The following is a 22,935-nucleotide window of genomic DNA, read 5'->3' on the forward strand; positions in this document are numbered from 1 at the left end:
CAGCGCTTCCACTCGCAACAATTTTTCTGAAGCGTTCATAATACTTGCGCACGCTTTCCGTGCTTCCCTGTCTCACTGCTGAGACTTCCAACGCTACTTGCTCATCGCCTTTGCATGCATTCAACTTAGTTTTCATGAGCCTTTTTACTTTTTCATAAGTTACCGAACTGCCTTCTGCCCTAACAATTTCCTTTAAATATGCCGCAGCAAGATCTTTAAAATATAGCTGTAAAACCAGCACATAAGAAGACTTGGGCACCTCATTCAATAAACAACACGTTTCAAATTGCGTTGAGAAACTATCAAAATCTTCTTCACTTTTCCCAGTAAAACTTAAGCCAAACCTCACCCAGTCGCTCCTACGAGATTGCCTCACCTCATAGCCATTGCGATCTAATAGGTTGCCACCAAAACTTACCTCTGGATCTTCCGCTGGAAGGAAACGACTCTCTCCCCTCATTGCCGGTCCTCTGTCAGCTATCTCTGACATCCTCTCTGTCAACGTTCGAATCATACGCTCAATACTGTCAGTTTTCCTGTCCACAGCGTCTAGTGCATCCTGCTGCCGGTCCACGACATCACCCATTTGCGCAAACCTCTGGTCGACCCGCTCCATTGGATCTTGAAGACTCACCAATGAGTTTTCCTCACTGTCTTCCATCGCACGCAAAAACTTCTGACACCAGTGTGATCACAAAAAAAAAAAAAAAACGTCCCACTTCTGACACCAGTGTGATAACCCGTTACTAATGTCTTTCTTAGCAATGTTACCCTTAGGGGGCTTCTTCCGTTTAAGCCAATGTTTGTAGAACTGTTTTTCTACCACAAGACTTAATACTGCGATAACGAGACAGTGGTTGTATTTAAGAACAGTATATTTAACGATCTATATTACGTATTGAGAATATATCATAGTATGTATGTATGTTGAACTAAAGACTTCTCACAAACAAGATGGGGTTCCCTTATATAGGAGAGAATGACTTGCATAAAATATGTGTGGCATGAGTCAAACACAAGATACGAAAAGGTTGCAGAATAATATTTACACAATTCATTTTGTTCCAAGCGCACAGACAAAGATAAGCAAGCGGATGCGGACAGATAATTAGCGTAGTTGGAATGTTTATGGAGGCTGACACGAATGGTGACACAGACAGTCTTGGCAGGAAAATATGCTGGTCTTGTAGTAATTGTCAGATGTCAAATGATGAACTGTTATAAAAAAATGTTACGTTCTTATCTTTTGTGTATACTAAAATAACAACTTAATGTATAAAAGATATGTAGCTCTGACATGAGAGTTGTTCTGACATCGGTATGTGGAAACCGCAGCTAGGCAGAGGCAAGATGAAACTAGGTCATAGTCAAGATACAGGTATCTTACATTTACAGAACATTGATGGTAATTCTAATAATAGTCACGCAGACACAGAGACGGACAAATACATTCATATACTTGCTCAGAACAGACACAGACATAATCGCGCAAAGAAATTTACACAGACACGAACAGCGACACACACGCGCGCGCAAACACACCGAAACTCAGATACAAAAACATATAAAGATGTACAGACACAATTGTGCACAGAAATACACAAACTCACATGCAGAGACACACACAGAAACACACTTGGGTGATTAAACAGACACACACTTGCACACACACATAGTCAGACTCACATACGGTCACGCACACACAGTCATGCGCAAACACCCTTGCACACACCAAACTCCCACCAACACGCATGCATATACAAACACACTTATGTAACCGGATACATGTATGTACCACTAAATGCAACGGATTTGATTCGTTTATCAATCGCCAAATGTTCTATTGAGAGTTCACCGTAGCAGCTTGATAACGGTCCCAAATAGTGACAGTTTGATAGTTCCAACTGTACCTTCAACCTTCGAGTTAAAAAGCTGTCCTTGAAGATTATGGTAACATCTTGACGAACTTGAAAATCCTGTTGTTATTGAACAAAAATCACCTTAGCGTACCCGCATTATTTGGAGCAAAGTTTGAAAAAAAATAATGATAATTCCGATGAGAGTCACCCAGACACAGACAGACACACATTCAAAAACATGCTAACAACTGCGAAGACACATACACATAGCACGAGGACAGGTGCGCAGACCTGCATAGACGCACACATACATGTTCACACATACAAACAAAACGCATACACATCCAGGTGCACACACACGCATAGAAACACAAGCTTACGCACATGTATACACACATGCACACATACGTGTATGCAAACACACATTAAATGGTTTTAAATGTATGTTTTACTTTCAGGTATAAAACTTGTTTATAAAATGCACTGTAACTTCTTGACAAATTAAAACAGCTTGGCGTGATAGAATAAAGTTCCCCACATTAAACCTCGCGATATTGCGCCATTTGAAAAGATGTTTGCAGAACATTGATGGTAATTCTAATAATAACCACGCAGACACAGAGATGGACAAATACATTCATATACTTGCTCAGAAAAGACACTTGACATAAACGCGCGAAGACATACGCACAGACACGGACAGCGACACACACACGCACGCACACACAAATTTAAATACACAAACATACATAGATGTACAGTTACAGCTGTGCACAGAAATACATAAACTCATACGCAGAGACACACACAGAAACACATTTAGGCGATTAAACAGACACACACTTGCACACACACATAGTCGGACTCACATACGGTCACGCACACACAGTCATGCGCAAACACGCTTGCACACACCAAACTCCCACCAACATGCATGCACATACACACGCGCTTATGTAACCAGATACATGTATGTACCAGTAAATGCAACGGAGTTGATTTGCTTATCAATCGCCAAATGTTCTTTTGAGAGTTCACTGTGGCAGCTTGATGGCGGTCCAAAATAGGGACAGTTTGATAGTTCCAACTGTACCTTCAACTTTTGAGTGAAAAGCCGCCCTTGAAGATTATAGTAACCTCTTGACACACTTTGAAATTCTTGTTGTTATTGAACAAAATTCACTTTGGCATACCTGCAACATTTGGAGCAAAGTTTGAAGAAAAATGATGATAATTCCGATGACAGTCACGCAGACACGGACAGACACACATCCAAAAGCATGCTAACAACTGCGAAGACACATACACATAGCACAAGGACAGATGCGCAGACTTGCATAGACACACACAAGCATGTTCACACATACAAACAAAACGCATACACATACAGGCGCGCACACACACACACATGGACACACATGCATACACGCACGCACGCACACACACAGGTATTCAAACACACATTAAATAGTTTTAAATGTATCTTTTACTTGCGGGTATAAAACTTGTTTTTAAAGTGCACGGTAACCTCTTGACAGATTAAAACAGCTTGGCATGATTGAATAAAGTTCCCCACATTAAATCTCGCGATATTGCACCATTTGGAAAAATGTTTGCAGAGCTTTGATGGTAACTCTAATAATAGTCACGCAGACACAGAGACAGACAAATACATTCATATACTTGCTCAAAACAGACACAGACATAAACGCGCAAAGACGTACACACAGACACGGACAGCGTCACACATACGCGCTCATACACAAATTTAAATACACAAACATACATAGATGTACAGATACAGCTGTGCACAGAAATACATAAATTCGTAAGCAGAGACACACACAGAAACACACTTAGGCGATTAAACAGACACACACTTGCACACAAAAATAGTCGGACTCACAAACGGTAACGCACACGCAGTCATGCGCAAACACGCTTGCGCACACCAAACTCCCACCAACATGCATGCACATACACACGCGCTTATGTAACCAGATGCATGTATGTACCAGTAAACGCAACGGATTTGATTCGTTTATCAATCACCAAATGTTCTTTTGAGAGTTCACTGTGGCAACTTGATAGCGGTCCAAAATAGGGACAGTTTGATAGTTCCAACTGTACCTTAAACTTTCGAGTGAGAAGCCGTCCTTGAAGATTATAGTAACCTCTTGACACACTTTGAAATTCTTGTTGTTAATGAACAAAATTCACCTTGGCGTACCTGCAACATTTGAAGCAAAGTTTGAAGAAAAATAATGATAATTCCGATGACAGTCACGCAGACACGGACAGACACACATCCAAAAGCATGCTAACAACTGCGAAGACACATACACATAGCACGAGGACAGATGCGCAGACCTGCATAGACGCATGTATACATGTTCACACACACAAACTAAACGCATACACGTACAGGCGCGCACACACGCACACACACGTGGACACACATGCATACACGCACGCACACACACACAGGTATTCAAACACACATTAAATAGTGTTAAATGTATCTTTTACTTGCAGGTATAAAACTTGTTTTTAAAGTGCACGGTAACCTCTTGACAAATTAAAACAGCTTGGCGTGATTGAATAAAGTTCCCCACATTAAATCTCGTGATATTGCACCATTTGGAAAAATGTTTGCAGAGCTTTGATGGTAACTCTAATAATAGTCACGCAGACACAGAGACGGACAAATACATTCATATACTTGCTCAGAACAGACACCTGACATAAACGTGCAAAGGCATACACACAGACACGGACAGCGACACACACACGCGCGCGCAAACACACCGAAACTCAGATACACAAACATACAAAGATGTACAGACACAGCTGTGCACAGAAATACACAAACTCACACGCAAAGACACACACAGAAACACACTTGGGTGATTAAACAGACACACACTTGCACACACACATAGTCAGACTCACATACGGTCACGCACACACAGTCATGCGCAAACACGCTTGCACACACCAAACTCCCACCAACATGCATGCACATACACACACGCTTATGTAACCAGATACATGTATGTACCAGTAAATGCAACGGATTGGATTTGTTTATCAATCGCCAAATGTTCTTTTGAGAGTTCACTGTGGCAGCTTGATAGCGGTCCAAAATAGGGACAGTTTGATAGTTCCAACTGTACCTTCAACTTTCGAGTGAGAAGCCGTCCTTGAAGATTATAGTAACCTCTTGATACACTTTGAAATTCTAGTTGTTAATGAAAAAAATTCACCTTGGCGTACCTGCAACATTTGAAGCAAAGTTTGAAGAACAATAATGATAACAGTGATAATGATAATAATGATGACAGTCACGCAGACACGGACAGACACACACTCAAAAGCATGCTAACAACTGCGAAGACACATACACATATCACGAGAATAGATGCGCAGACTTGCATAGACACCCACATGCATCTTCACACATACAAACAAAACGCATACACATACAGGCGCGCACACACACACACGTGGACACACATGCATACACGCACGCACACACACACAGGTATTCAAACACACATTAAATAGTTTTAAATGTATCTTTTACTTGCGGGTATAAAACTTGTTTTTAAAGTGCACGGTAACCTCTTGACAGATTAAAACAGCTTGGCGTGATTGAATAAAGTTCCCCACATTAAATCTCGCGATATTGCCCTATTTGGAAAAATGTTTGCAGAGCTTTGATGGTAACTCTAATAATAGTCACGCAGACACAGAGACGGACAAATACATTCATATACTTGCTCAAAACAGACACAGACATAAACGCGCAAAGACGTACACACAGACACGGACAATGTCACACACACGCGCGCACACACAAATTTAAATAAACAAACATACAAAGATGTACAGACACAACTGTGCACAGAAATACACAAACTCACACGCAGAGACACACGCAGAAACACCCTTGGGCGATTAAACAAACACACACTTGCACACACACATAGTCAGACTCACATACGGTCACGCACACGCAGTCATGCGCAAACACGCTTGCACACACCAAACTCCCACCAACATGCATGCACATACAAACACACATATGTAACCGGATACATGTATGTACCAGTAAATGCAACGGATTTGACTCGTTTACCAATCGCCAAATGTTCTATTGAGAGTTCACAATAGCAGCTTGAGAGAGGTCCCAAATAGTGACAGTTTGATAGTTCCAACTGTACCTTCAACTTTTGAGTGATAAGCCGCCCTTGGAGATTATAGTAACCTCTTGACACACTTTGAAATTCTTGTTGTTAATGAACAAAATTCACCTTGGCGTACCTGCAACATTTGAAGCAAAGTTTGAAGAAAAATAATGATAATTCCGATGACAGTCACACAGACACGGACAGACACACATCCAAAAGCATGCTAACAACTGCAAAGACACACACACATAGCACGAGGACAGATGCGCAGACTTGCATAGACACACACATGCATGTTCACACATACAAACAAAACGCATACACATACAGGCGCGCACACACTCACACGTGGACACACATGCATACACGCACGCACACACAGGTATTCAAACACACATTAAATAGTTTTAAATGTATCTTTTACTTGCGTTTTAAATGTATCTTTTACTTATCTTTAATGATAATTCCGATGACAGTCACGCAGACACGGACAGACACACACTCAAAAGCATGCTAACAACTGCGAAGACACATACACATATCACGAGAATAGATACGCAGACTTGCATAGACACCCACATGCATCTTCACACATACAAACAAAACGCATACACATACAGGCGCGCACACACACACACGTGGACACACATGCATACACGCACGCACGCACACACACAGGTATTCAAACACACATTAAATAGTTTTAAATGTATCTTTTACTTGCGGGTATAAAACTTGTTTTTAAAGTGCACGGTAACCTCTTGACAAATTAAAACAGCTTGGCATGATTGAATAAAGTTCCCCACATTATTCTCGTGATATTGCACCATTTGGAAAAATGTTTGCAGAGCTTTGATGGTAACTCTAATAATAGTCACGCAGACACAGAGACGGACAAATACATTCATATACTCGCTCAGAAAAGACACCTGACATAAACGTGCAAAGGCATACACACAGACACGGACAGCGACACACACACGCGCGCGCAAAAACACCGAAACTCAGATACACAAACATACAAAGATGTACAGACACAGCTGTGCACAGAAATACATAAATTCATAAGCAGAGACACACACAGAAACACACTTAGGCAATTAAACAGACACACACTTGCACACACACATAGTCGGACTCACAAACGGTAACGCACACGCAGTCATGCGCAAACACGCTTGCGCACACCAAACTCCCACCAACATGCATGCACATACACACGCGCTTATGTAACCAGATACATGTATGTACCAGTAAATGCAACGGATTTGATTTGTTTATCAATCGCCAAATGTTCTTTTGAGAGTTCACTGTGGCAGCTTGATAGTGGTCCAAAATAGGGACAGTTTGATAGTTCCAACTGTACCTTCAACTTTCGAGTGAAAAGCCGCCCTTGAAGATTATAGTAACCTCTTGACACACTTTGAAATTCTTGTTGTTATTGAACAAAATTCACTTTGGCATACCTGCAACATTTGGAGCAAAGTTTGAAGAAAAATGATGATAATTCCGATGACAGTCACGCAGACACGGACAGACACACATCCAAAAGCATGCTAACAACTGCGAAGACACATACACATAGCACAAGGACAGATGCGCAGACTTGCATAGACACACACAAGCATGTTCACACATACAAACAAAACGCATACACATACAGGCGCGCACACACACACACGTGGACACACATGCATACACGCACGCACGCACACACACAGGTATTCAAACACACATTAAATAGTTTTAAATGTATCTTTTACTTGCGGGTATAAAACTTGTTTTTAAAGTGCACGGTAACCTCTTGACAGATTAAAACAGCTTGGCATGATTGAATAAAGTTCCCCACATTAAATCTCGCGATATTGCACCATTTGGAAAAATGTTTGCAGAGCTTTGATGGTAACTCTAATAATAGTCACGCAGACACAGAGACAGACAAATACATTCATATACTTGCTCAAAACAGACACAGACATAAACGCGCAAAGACGTACACACAGACACGGACAGCGTCACACATACGCGCTCATACACAAATTTAAATACACAAACATACATAGATGTACAGATACAGCTGTGCACAGAAATACATAAATTCGTAAGCAGAGACACACACAGAAACACACTTAGGCGATTAAACAGACACACACTTGCACACAAAAATAGTCGGACTCACAAACGGTAACGCACACGCAGTCATGCGCAAACACGCTTGCGCACACCAAACTCCCACCAACATGCATGCACATACACACGCGCTTATGTAACCAGATGCATGTATGTACCAGTAAACGCAACGGATTTGATTCGTTTATCAATCACCAAATGTTCTTTTGAGAGTTCACTGTGGCAGCTTGATAGCGGTCCAAAATAGGGACAGTTTGATAGTTCCAACTGTACCTTAAACTTTCGAGTGAGAAGCCGTCCTTGAAGATTATAGTAACCTCTTGACACACTTTGAAATTCTTGTTGTTAATGAACAAAATTCACCTTGGCGTACCTGCAACATTTGAAGCAAAGTTTGAAGAAAAATAATGATAATTCCGATGACAGTCACGCAGACACGGACAGACACACATCCAAAAGCATGCTAACAACTGCGAAGACACATACACATAGCACGAGGACAGATGCGCAGACCTGCATAGACGCATGTATACATGTTCACACACACAAACTAAACGCATACACGTACAGGCGCGCACACACGCACACACACGTGGACACACATGCATACACGCACGCACACACACACAGGTATTCAAACACACATTAAATAGTGTTAAATGTATCTTTTACTTGCAGGTATACAACTTGTTTTTAAAGTACACGGTAACCTCTTGACAAATTAAAACAGCTTGGCGTGATTGAATAAAGTTCCCCACATTAAATCTCGTGATATTGCACCATTTGGAAAAATGTTTGCAGAGCTTTGATGGTAACTCTAATAATAGTCAGGCAGACACAGAGACGGACAAATACATTCATATACTTGCTCAGAACAGACACCTGACATAAACGTGCAAAGGCATACACACAGACACGGACAGCGACACACACACGCGCGCGCAAACACACCGAAACTCAGATACACAAACATACAAAGATGTACAGACACAGCTGTGCACAGAAATACACAAACTCACACGCAAAGACACACACAGAAACACACTTGGGTGATTAAACAGACACACACTTGCACACACACATAGTCAGACTCACATACGGTCACGCACACACAGTCATGCGCAAACACGCTTGCACACACCAAACTCCCACCAACATGCATGCACATACACACACGCTTATGTAACCAGATACATGTATGTACCAGTAAATGCAACGGATTGGATTTGTTTATCAATCGCCAAATGTTCTTTTGAGAGTTCACTGTGGCAGCTTGATAGCGGTCCAAAATAGGGACAGTTTGATAGTTCCAACTGTACCTTCAACTTTCGAGTGAGAAGCCGTCCTTGAAGATTATAGTAACCTCTTGATACACTTTGAAATTCTAGTTGTTAATGAAAAAAATTCACCTTGGCGTACCTGCAACATTTGAAGCAAAGTTTGAAGAACAATAATGATAACAGTGATAATGATAATAATGATGACAGTCACGCAGACACGGACAGACACACACTCAAAAGCATGCTAACAACTGCGAAGACACATACACATATCACGAGAATAGATGCGCAGACTTGCATAGACACCCACATGCATCTTCACACATACAAACAAAACGCATACACATACAGGCGCGCACACACACACACGTGGACACACATGCATACACGCACGCACACACACAGGTATTCAAACACACATTAAATAGTTTTAAATGTATCTTTTACTTGCGGGTATAAAACTTGTTTTTAAAGTGCACGGTAACCTCTTGACAGATTAAAACAGCTTGGCGTGATTGAATAAAGTTCCCCACATTAAATCTCGCGATATTGCCCTATTTGGAAAAATGTTTGCAGAGCTTTGATGGTAACTCTAATAATAGTCACGCAGACACAGAGACGGACAAATACATTCATATACTTGCTCAAAACAGACACAGACATAAACGCGCAAAGACGTACACACAGACACGGACAATGTCACACACACGCGCGCACACACAAATTTAAATAAACAAACATACAAAGATGTACAGACACAACTGTGCACAGAAATACACAAACTCACACGCAGAGACACACGCAGAAACACCCTTGGGCGATTAAACAAACACACACTTGCACACACACATAGTCAGACTCACATACGGTCACGCACACGCAGTCATGCGCAAACACGCTTGCACACACCAAACTCCCACCAACATGCATGCACATACAAACACACATATGTAACCGGATACATGTATGTACCAGTAAATGCAACGGATTTGACTCGTTTACCAATCGCCAAATGTTCTATTGAGAGTTCACAATAGCAGCTTGAGAGAGGTCCCAAATAGTGACAGTTTGATAGTTCCAACTGTACCTTCAACTTTTGAGTGATAAGCCGCCCTTGGAGATTATAGTAACCTCTTGACACACTTTGAAATTCTTGTTGTTAATGAACAAAATTCACCTTGGCGTACCTGCAACATTTGAAGCAAAGTTTGAAGAAAAATAATGATAATTCCGATGACAGTCACACAGACACGGACAGACACACATCCAAAAGCATGCTAACAACTGCAAAGACACACACACATAGCACGAGGACAGATGCGCAGACTTGCATAGACACACACATGCATGTTCACACATACAAACAAAACGCATACACATACAGGCGCGCACACACTCACACGTGGACACACATGCATACACGCACGCACACACAGGTATTCAAACACACATTAAATAGTTTTAAATGTATCTTTTACTTGCGTTTTAAATGTATCTTTTACTTATCTTTAATGATAATTCCGATGACAGTCACGCAGACACGGACAGACACACACTCAAAAGCATGCTAACAACTGCGAAGACACATACACATATCACGAGAATAGATACGCAGACTTGCATAGACACCCACATGCATCTTCACACATACAAACAAAACGCATACACATACAGGCGCGCACACACACACACGTGGACACACATGCATACACGCACGCACGCACACACACAGGTATTCAAACACACATTAAATAGTTTTAAATGTATCTTTTACTTGCGGGTATAAAACTTGTTTTTAAAGTGCACGGTAACCTCTTGACAAATTAAAACAGCTTGGCGTGATTGAATAAAGTTCCCCACATTATTCTCGTGATATTGCACCATTTGGAAAAATGTTTGCAGAGCTTTGATGGTAACTCTAATAATAGTCACGCAGACACAGAGACGGACAAATACATTCATATACTCGCTCAGAAAAGACACCTGACATAAACGTGCAAAGGCATACACACAGACACGGACAGCGACACACACACGCGCGCGCAAACACACCGAAACTCAGATACACAAACATACAAAGATGTACAGACACAGCTGTGCACAGAAATACATAAATTCATAAGCAGAGACACACACAGAAACACACTTAGGCAATTAAACAGACACACACTTGCACACACACATAGTCGGACTCACAAACGGTAACGCACACGCAGTCATGCGCAAACACGCTTGCGCACACCAAACTCCCACCAACATGCATGCACATACACACGCGCTTATGTAACCAGATACATGTATGTACCAGTAAATGCAACGGATTTGATTTGTTTATCAATCGCCAAATGTTCTTTTGAGAGTTCACTGTGGCAGCTTGATAGTGGTCCAAAATAGGGACAGTTTGATAGTTCCAACTGTACCTTCAACTTTCGAGTGAGAAGCCGTCCTTGAAGATTATAGTAACCTCTTGACACACTTTGAAAATCTTGTTGTTAATGAACAAAATTCACCTTGGCGTACCTGCAACATTTGAAGCAAAGTTTGAAGAAAAATAATGATAATTCCGATGACAGTCATGCAGACACGGACAGACACACATCCAAAAGCATGCTAACAACTGCGAAGACACATACACATAGCACGAGGACAGATGCGCAGACTTGCATAGACACACACATGCATGTTCACACATACAAACAAAACGCATACACATACAGGAGCGCACACACACACGTGGACACACATGCATACACGCACGCACGCACACACACAGGTATTCAGACACGCATTAAATAGTTTTAAATGTATCTTTTACTTGCGGGTATAAAACTTGTTTTTAAAGTGCACGGTAACCTCTTGACAGATTAAAACAGCTTGGCATGATTGAATAAAGTTCCCCACATTAAATCTCGCGATATTGCACCATTTGGAAAAATGTTTGCAGAGCTTTGATGGTAACTCTAATAATAGTCACGCAGACACAGAGACGGACAAATACATTCATATACTTGCTCAAAACAGACACAGACATAAACGCGCAAAGACGTACACACAGACACGGACAGCGTCACACATACGCGCGCGCACACACAAATTTAAATACACAAACATACATAAATGTACAGTTACAGCTGTGCAAAGAAATACATAAATTCATAAGCAGAGACACACACAGAAACACCCTTGGGCGATTAAACAAACACACACTTGCACACACACATAGTCAGACTCACATACGGTCACGCACACGCAGTCATGCGCAAACACGCTTGCACACACCAAACTCCCACCAACATGCATGCACATACAAACACACATATGTAACCGGATACATGTATGTACCAGTAAATGCAACGGATTTGATTCGTTTACCAATCGCCAAATGTTCTATTGAGAGTTCACAATAGCAGCTTGAGAGAGGTCCCAAATAGTGACAGTTTGATAGTTCCAACTGTACCTTCAACTTTTGAGTGATAAGCCGCCCTTGGAGATTATAGTAACCTCTTGACACACTTTGAATTTCTTGTTGTTATTGAACAAAATTCACCTTGGCATACCTGCAACATTTGGAGCAAAGTTTGAAGAAAAATGATGACAATTCCGATGAGAGTCACCTAGACACAGACAGACACACATTCCAAAATATGCTAACAACTGAGAACATACATACACACATACACATAGCACAGATGCGCAGACCTGCATAGACGCATGTATACATGTTCACACACACAAACAAAACGCATACACGTACAGGCGCGCACACACAAAAACGTACCCACACATGCATAAACACGTGCATACACACGTGATAAACACACACACGCACGCACACACACACATAGAAACATACACACATAGAAACACATGCATACACACATGTATAAACACATGCACACACACAAACACGCGCACACACACGTTTATGCAAACACACATTAAATGGTTTAAAATGTATGTTTTGCGTTCAGGTATAAAACTTGTTTTTAAAGTGCACTGTAACTTCTTGACAGATTAAAACAGCGTGGCGTGATTGAATAAAGTTCCTCACATTAAACCTCGCGATACTGGCCTATTTGAAAAGATGTTTACAGAACATTGATGGTAATTCTAATAATAGTCACGCAGACACAGAGACGGACAAATATATTCATATACTTGCTCAGAACAGACACAGACATAATCGCGCAAAGACATTTACACAGACACGGACAGCGACACACACACACGCACTCACAAATTTAAATACACAAACATACATAGATGTACAGTTACAGCTGTGCACAGAAATACATAAACTCATACGCAGAGACACAAACAGAAACACACTTGGGTGATTAAACAGACACACACTTGCACACACACATAGTCGGACTCACATACGGTCACGCACACGCAGTCATGCGCAAACACGCTTGCACACACCAAACTCCCACCAACATGCATGCACATACACACGCGCTTATGTAACCAGATACATGTATGTACCAGTAAATGCAACGGATTGGATTTGTTTATCAATCGCCAAATGTTCTTTTGAGAGTTCACTGTGGCAGCTTGATAGCGGTCCAAAATAGGGACAGTTTGATAGTTCCAACTGTACCTTCAACTTTCGAGTGAGAAGCCGTCCTTGAAGATTATAGTAACCTCTTGATACACTTTGAAATTCTAGTTGTTAATGAAAAAAATTCACCTTGGCGTACCTGCAACATTTGAAGCAAAGTTTGAAGAAAAATAATGATAACAGTGATAATGATAATAATGATGACAGTCACGCAGACACGGACAGACACACACTCAAAAGCATGCTAACAACTGCGAAGACACATACACATATCACGAGAATAGATGCGCAGACTTGCATAGACACCCACATGCATCTTCACACATACAAACAAAACGCATACACATACAGGCGCGCACACACACACACGTGGACACACATGCATACACGCACGCACACACACAGGTATTCAAACACACATTAAATAGTTTTAAATGTATCTTTTACTTGCGGGTATAAAACTTGTTTTTAAAGTGCATGGTAACCTCTTGACAGATTAAAACAGCTTGGCGTGATTGAATGAAGTTCCCCACATTAAATCTCGCGATATTGCCCTATTTGGAAAAATGTTTGCAGAGCTTTGATGGTAACTCTAATAATAGTCACGCAGACACAGAGACGGACAAATACATTCATATACTTGCTCAAAACAGACACAGACATAAACGCGCAAAGACGTACACACAGACACGGACAGTGTCACACACACGAGCGCACACACAAAATTAAATAAACAAACATACAAAGATTTACAGACACAACTGTGCACAGAAATACACAAACTCACACGCAGAGACACACGCAGAAACACCCTTGGGCGATTAAACAGACACACAATTGCACACACACATAGTCGGACTCACAAACGGTAACGCACACGCAGTCATGCGCAAACACGCTTGCGCACACCAAACTCCAACCAACATGCATGCACATACACACGCGCTTATGTAACCAGATACATGTATGTACCAGTAAATGCAACGGATTTGATTTGTTTATCAGTCGCCAAATGTTCTTTTGAGAGTTCACTGTGGCAGCTTGATAGCGGTCCAAAATAGGGACAGTTTGATAGTTCCAACTGTACCTTCAACTTTCGAGTGAGAAGCCGTCCTTGAAGATTATAGTAACCTCTTGACACACTTTGAAATTCTTGTTGTTAATGAACAAAATTCACCTTGGCGTACCTGCAACATTTGAAGCAAAGTTTGAAGAAAAAAATAATGATAATTCCGATGACAGTCATGCAGACACGGACAGACACACATCCAAAAGCATGCTAACAACTGCGAAGACACATACACATAGCACGAGGACAGATGCGCAGACTTGCATAGACACACACATGCATGTTCACACATACAAACAAAACGCATACACATACAGGTGCGCGCATACACACACACGTGGACACACATGCATACACGCACGCACGCACACACACAGGTATTCAAACACACATTAAATAGTTTTAAATGTATCTTTTACTTGCGGGTATAAAACTTGTTTTTAAAGTGCACGGTAACCTCTTGACAAATTAAAACAGCTTGGCGTGATTGAATAAAGTTCCCCACATTAAATCTCGTGATATTGCCCTATTTGGAAAAATGTTTGCAGAGCTTTGATGGTAACTCTAATAATAGTCACGCAGACACAGAGACGGACAAATACATTCATATACTTGCTCAAAACAGACACAGACATAAACGCGCAAAGACGTACACACAGACACGGACAGCGACACACACACGCGCGCGCAAACACACCGAAACTCAGATACACAAACATACAAAGATGTACAGACACAGCTGTGCACAGAAATACACAAACTCACACGCAAAGACACACACAGAAACACACTTGGGTGATTAAACAGACACACACTTGCACACACACATAGTCAGACTCACATACGGTCACGCACACACAGTCATGGGCAAACACGCTTGCACACACCAAACTCCCACCAACATGCATGCACATACACACGCGGTTATGTAACCAGATACATGTATGTACCAGTAAATGCAACGGATTGGAATTGTTTATCAATCGCCAAATGTTCTTTTGAGAGTTCACTGTGGCAGCTTGATAGCGGTCCAAAATAGGGACAGTTTGATAGTTCCAACTGTACCTTCAACTTTCGAGTGAGAAGCCGTCCTTGAAGATTATAGTAACCTCTTGATACACTTTGAAATTCTAGTTATTAATGAAAAAAATTCACCTTGGCGTACCTGCAACATTTGAAGCAAAGTTTGAAGAAAAATAATGATAACAGTGATAATGATAATAATGATGACAGTCACGCAGACACGGACAGACACACACTCAAAAGCATGCTAACAACTGCGAAGACACATACACATATCACGAGAATAGATGCGCAGACTTGCATAGACACACACATGCATCTTCACACATACAAACAAACCGCATACACATACAGGCGCGCACACACACACACGTGGACACACATGCATACACGCACGCACACACACAGGTATTCAAACACACATTAAATAGTTTTAAATGTATCTTTTACTTGCGGGTATAAAACTTGTTTTTAAAGTGCACGGTAACCTCTTGACAGATTAAAACAGCTTGGCGTGATTGAATAAAGTTCCCCACATTAAATCTCGCGATATTGCCCTATTTGGAAAAATGTTTGCAGAGCTTTGATGGTAACTCTAATAATAGTCACGCAGACACAGAGACGGACAAATACATTCATATACTTGCTCAAAACAGACACAGATATAAACGCGCAAAGACGTACACACAGACACGGACAGTGTCACACACACGCGCGCACACACAAATTTAAATAAACAAACATACAAAGATGTACAGACACAACTGTGCACAGAAATACACAAACTCACACGCAGAGACACACGCAGAAACACCCTTGGGCGATTAAACAAACACACACTTGCACACACACATAGTCAGACTCACATACGGTCACGCACACGCAGTCATGCGCAAACACGCTTGCACACACCAAACTCCCACCAACATGCATGCACATACAAACACACATATGTAACCGGATACATGTATGTACCAGTAAATGCAACGGATTTGATTCGTTTACCAATCGCCAAATGTTCTATTGAGAGTTCACAATAGCAGCTTGAGAGAGGTCCCAAATAGTGACAGATCGATAGTTCCAACTGTACCTTCAACTTTTGAGTGATAAGCCGCCCTTGGAGATTATAGTAACCTCTTGACACACTTTGAAATTCTTGTTGTTATTGAACAAAATTCACCTTGGCATACCTGCAACATTTGGAGCAAAGTTTGAAGAAAAATGATGACAATTCCGATGAGAGTCACCCAGACACAGACAGACACACATTCAAAAATATGCTAACAACTGCGAACATACATACACACGTACACATAGCACAGATGCGCAGACCTGCATAGACGCATGTATACATGTTCACACACACAAACAAAACGCATACACGTACAGGCGCGCGCACACACAAAAACATACCCACACATGCATAAACACGTGCATACACACGTGCATACACACACACGCACGCACACACACACATAGAAACATACACACATAGAAACACATGCATACACACATGTATAAACACATGCACACACACAAACACGCGCACACACACGTTTATGCAAACACACATTAAATGGTTTAAAATGTATGTTTTGCTTTCAGGTATAAAACTTGTTTTTAAAGTGCACTGTAACTTCTTGACAGATTAAAACAGCGTGGCGTGATTGAATAAAGTTCCCCAAATTAAACCTCGCGATACTGCCCTATTTGAAAAGATGTTTACAGAACATTGATGGTAATTCTAATAATAGTCACGCAGACACAGAGACGGACAAATACATTCATAGTTTTGCTCAGAACAGACACAGACATAATCGCGCAAAGACATTTACACAGACACGGACAGCGACACACACACACGCACACACAAGTTTAACTACACAAACATACATAGATGTACAGTTACAGCTGTGCACAGAAATACATAAACTCATACGCAGAGACACAAACAGAAACACATTTAGGCGATTAAACAGACACACACTTGCACACACACATAGTCGGACTCACATACGGTCACGCACACACAGTCATGCGCAAACGCGCTTGCACACACCAAACTCCCACCAACATGCATGCACATACACACGCGCTTATGTAACCAGATACATGTATGTACCAGTAAATGCAACGGATTTGATTTGTTTATCAATCGCCAAATGTTCTTTTGAGAGTTCACTGTGGCAGCTTGATAGCGGTCGAAAATAGGGACAGTTTGATAGTTCCAACTGTACCTTCAACTTTCGAGTGAGAAGCCGTCCTTGAAGATTATAGTAACCTCTTGACACACTTTGAAATTCTTGTTGTTAATGAACAAAATTCACCTTAGCGTACCTGCAACATTTGAAGCAAAGTTTGAAGAAAAATAATGATAATTCCGATGACAGTCACGCAGACATGGACAGACACACATCCAAAAGCATGCTAACAACTGCGAAGACACATACACATATCACGAGAATAAATGCGCAGACTTGCATAGACACACACATGCATGTTCACACATACAAACAAAACACATACACATACAGGTGCGCACACACACACACACACGTGGACACACATGCATACACGCACGCACACACACAGGTATTCAAACACACATTAATTAATTTTAAATGTATCTTTTACTTGCACGTATAAAACTTGTTTTTAAAGTGCACGGTAACCTCTTGACAGATTAAAACAGCTTGGCGTGATTGAATAAAGTTCCCCACATTAAATCTCGTGATATTGCACCATTTGGAAAAATGTTTGCAGAGCTTTGATGGTAACTCTAATAATAGTCACGCAGACACAGAGACGGACAAATACATTCATATACTTGCTCAGAACAGACACCTGACATGAACGTGCAAAGGCATACACACACACACGCACACACACACGCAAACACACCGAAACTCAGATACACAAACATACAAACATGTACAGACACAGCTGTGCACAGAAATACCCTTGGGCGATTAAGCAAACACACACTTGCACACACACATAGTCAGACTCACATACGGTCACGCACACGCAGTCATGCGCAAACACGCTTGCACACACCAAACTCCCACCAACATGCATGCACATACAAACACACTTATGTAACCGGATACATGTATGTACCAGTAAATGCAACGGATTTGATTTGTTTACCAATCGCCAAATGTTCTATTGAGAGTTCACAATAGCAGCTTGAGAGAAGTCCCAAATAGTGACAGTTTGATAGTTCCAACTGTACCTTCAAATTTCGAGTTAAAAAGCCGTCCTTGAAGATTTTAGTAACCTTTTGACAGACTTTGAAAATCTTGTTGTGATTGAGCAAAATTAACCTTGGCAAACCTGCAACATTTGGAGCAAAGTTTGAAGAAAAATGATGATAATTCCTATGAGAGTCACCCAGACACAGACAGACACACATTCAAAAATATGCTAACTACTGCAAACACACATACACAGATACACATAGCACAGATGCGCAGACCTGCATAGACGCATGTATACATGTTCACATACACAAACAAAACGCATACACGTACAGGCGCGCACACACAAAAATGTAGCCACACATGCCTACACACGTGCATACACACAAGCATACACACACACACACACACGCACGCACGCACGCACACACACACATAGAAACATACACACATAGAAACACATGCATACACACATGTATAAACACATGCACACACACAAACACGCGCACACACACGTTTATGCAAACACACATTAAATGGTTTAAAATGTATGTTTTGCGTTCAGGTATAAAACTTGTTTTTAAAGTGCACTGTAACTTCTTGACAGATTAAAACAGCGTGGCGTGATTGAATAAAGTTCCTCACATTAAACCTCGCGATACTGGCCTATTTGAAAAGATGTTTACAGAACATTGATGGTAATTCTAATAATAGTCACGCAGACACAGAGACGGACAAATATATTCATATACTTGCTCAGAACAGACACAGACATAATCGCGCAAAGACATTTACACAGACACGGACAGCGACACACACACACACGCACGCACTCACAAATTTAAATACACAAACATACATAGATGTACAGTTACAGCTGTGCACAGAAATACATAAATTCATACGCAGAGACACACACAGAAACACATTTAGGCGACTAAACAGACACACACTTGCACACACACATAGTCGGACTCACATACGGTCACGCACACACAGTCATGCGCAAACACGCTTGCACACACCAAACTCCCACCAACATGCATGCACATACACACGCGCTTATGTAACAAGATACATGTATGTACCAGTAAATGAAACGGATTTGATTTGTTTATCAATCGCCAAATGTTCTTTTGAGAGTTCATTGTGGCAGCTCGATAGCGGTCGAAAATAGGGACAGTTTGATAGTTCCAACTGTACCTTCAACTTTTGAGTGAGAAGCCGTCCTTGAAGATTATAGTAACCTCTTGACACACTTTGAAATTCTTGTTGTTAATGAACAAAATTCACCTTAGCGTACCTGCAACATTTGAAGCAAAGTTTGAAGAAAAATAATGATAATTCCGATGACAGTCACGCAGACATGGACAGACACACATCCAAAAGCATGCTAACAACTGCGAAGACACATACACATATCACGAGAATAAATGCGCAGACTTGCATAGACACACACATGCATGTTCACACATACAAACAAAACGCATACACATACAGGTGCGCACACACACACACACGTGGACACACATGCATACACGCACGCACACACACACACAGGTATTCAAACACACATTAATTAATTTTAAATGTATCTTTTACTTGCAGGTATAAAACTTGTTTTTAAAGTGCACGGTAACCTCTTGACAGATTAAAACAGCTTGGCGTGATTGAATAAAGTTCCCCACATTAAATCTCGTGATATTGCACCATTTGGAAAAATGTTTGCAGAGCTTTGATGGTAACTCTAATAATAGTCAGGCAGACACAGAGACGGACAAATACATTCATATACTTGCTCAGAACAGACACCTGACATAAACGTGCAAAGGCATACACACACACGCACACGCACACACACACACGCACGCACACACACACACACACGTGGACACACATGCATACACACACGCACACACACACAGGTATTCAAACACGCATTAAATAGTTTTAAATGTATCTTTTACTTGCGGGTATAAAACTTGTTTTTAAAGTGCACGGTAACCTCTTGACAGATTAAAACAGCTTGGCATGATTGAATAAAGTTCCCCACATTAAATCTCGCGATATTGCACCATTTGGAAAAATGTTTGCAGAGCTTTGATGGTAACTCTAATAATAGTCACGCAGACACAGAGACGGACAAATACATTCATATACTTGCTCAAAACAGACACAGACATAAACGCGCAAAGACGTACACACAGACACGGACAGCGTCACACATACGCGCGCGCACACACAAATTTAAATACACAAACATACATAAATGTACAGTTACAGCTGTGCAAAGAAATACATAAATTCATAAGCAGAGACACACACAGAAACACCCTTGGGCGATTAAACAAACACACACTTGCACACACACATAGTCAGACTCACATACGGTCACGCACACGCAGTCATGCGCAAACACGCTTGCACACACCAAACTCCCACCAACATGCATGCACATACAAACACACATATGTAACCGGATACATGTATGTACCAGTAAATGCAACGGATTTGATTCGTTTACCAATCGCCAAATGTTCTATTGAGAGTTCACAATAGCAGCTTGAGAGAGGTCCCAAATAGTGACAGTTTGATAGTTCCAACTGTACCTTCAACTTTTGAGTGATAAGCCGCCCTTGGAGATTATAGTAACCTCTTGACACACTTTGAATTTCTTGTTGTTATTGAACAAAATTCACCTTGGCATACCTGCAACATTTGGAGCAAAGTTTGAAGAAAAATGATGACAATTCCGATGAGAGTCACCTAGACACAGACAGACACACATTCCAAAATATGCTAACAACTGAGAACATACATACACACATACACATAGCACAGATGCGCAGACCTGCATAGACGCATGTATACATGTTCACACACACAAACAAAACGCATACACGTACAGGCGCGCACACACAAAAACGTACCCACACATGCATAAACACGTGCATACACACGTGATAAACACACACACGCACGCACACACACACATAGAAACATACACACATAGAAACACATGCATACACACATGTATAAACACATGCACACACACAAACACGCGCACACACACGTTTATGCAAACACACATTAAATGGTTTAAAATGTATGTTTTGCGTTCAGGTATAAAACTTGTTTTTAAAGTGCACTGTAACTTCTTGACAGATTAAAACAGCGTGGCGTGATTGAATAAAGTTCCTCACATTAAACCTCGCGATACTGGCCTATTTGAAAAGATGTTTACAGAACATTGATGGTAATTCTAATAATAGTCACGCAGACACAGAGACGGACAAATATATTCATATACTTGCTCAGAACAGACACAGACATAATCGCGCAAAGACATTTACACAGACACGGACAGCGACACACACACACGCACTCACAAATTTAAATACACAAACATACATAGATGTACAGTTACAGCTGTGCACAGAAATACATAAACTCATACGCAGAGACACAAACAGAAACACACTTGGGTGATTAAACAGACACACACTTGCACACACACATAGTCGGACTCACATACGGTCACGCACACGCAGTCATGCGCAAACACGCTTGCACACACCAAACTCCCACCAACATGCATGCACATACACACGCGCTTA

The 22,935-nt window shown here is 41.2% G+C and overlaps 1 protein-coding gene across 6 annotated transcripts in view; it reads left to right on the forward strand.

Moving 5' to 3' along the window:
• The window catches only part of LOC137391006 (uncharacterized), a 50,893-nt gene that overhangs the window by 7,606 nt on the left and 20,352 nt on the right, over positions 1–22,935 (forward strand). For 2 of the 6 annotated variants that reach the window (XM_068077335.1, XM_068077338.1), the window contains exon 5: positions 1,070–1,152. The exons of the other annotated variants lie outside the window; for them this stretch is intronic. In XM_068077335.1, the coding sequence (XP_067933436.1) occupies positions 1,070–1,112 (43 nt within the window). In that variant the 3' untranslated portion in view covers positions 1,113–1,152. Of the gene's footprint in view, positions 1–1,069; positions 1,153–22,935 lie in introns of those variants that run through there. 6 annotated transcript variants of the gene reach the window in all.

The sequence above is a fragment of the Watersipora subatra genome, chromosome 3, assembly GCF_963576615.1.
Source record: "Watersipora subatra chromosome 3, tzWatSuba1.1, whole genome shotgun sequence".
NCBI lineage: Eukaryota > Metazoa > Bryozoa > Gymnolaemata > Cheilostomatida > Watersiporidae > Watersipora > Watersipora subatra.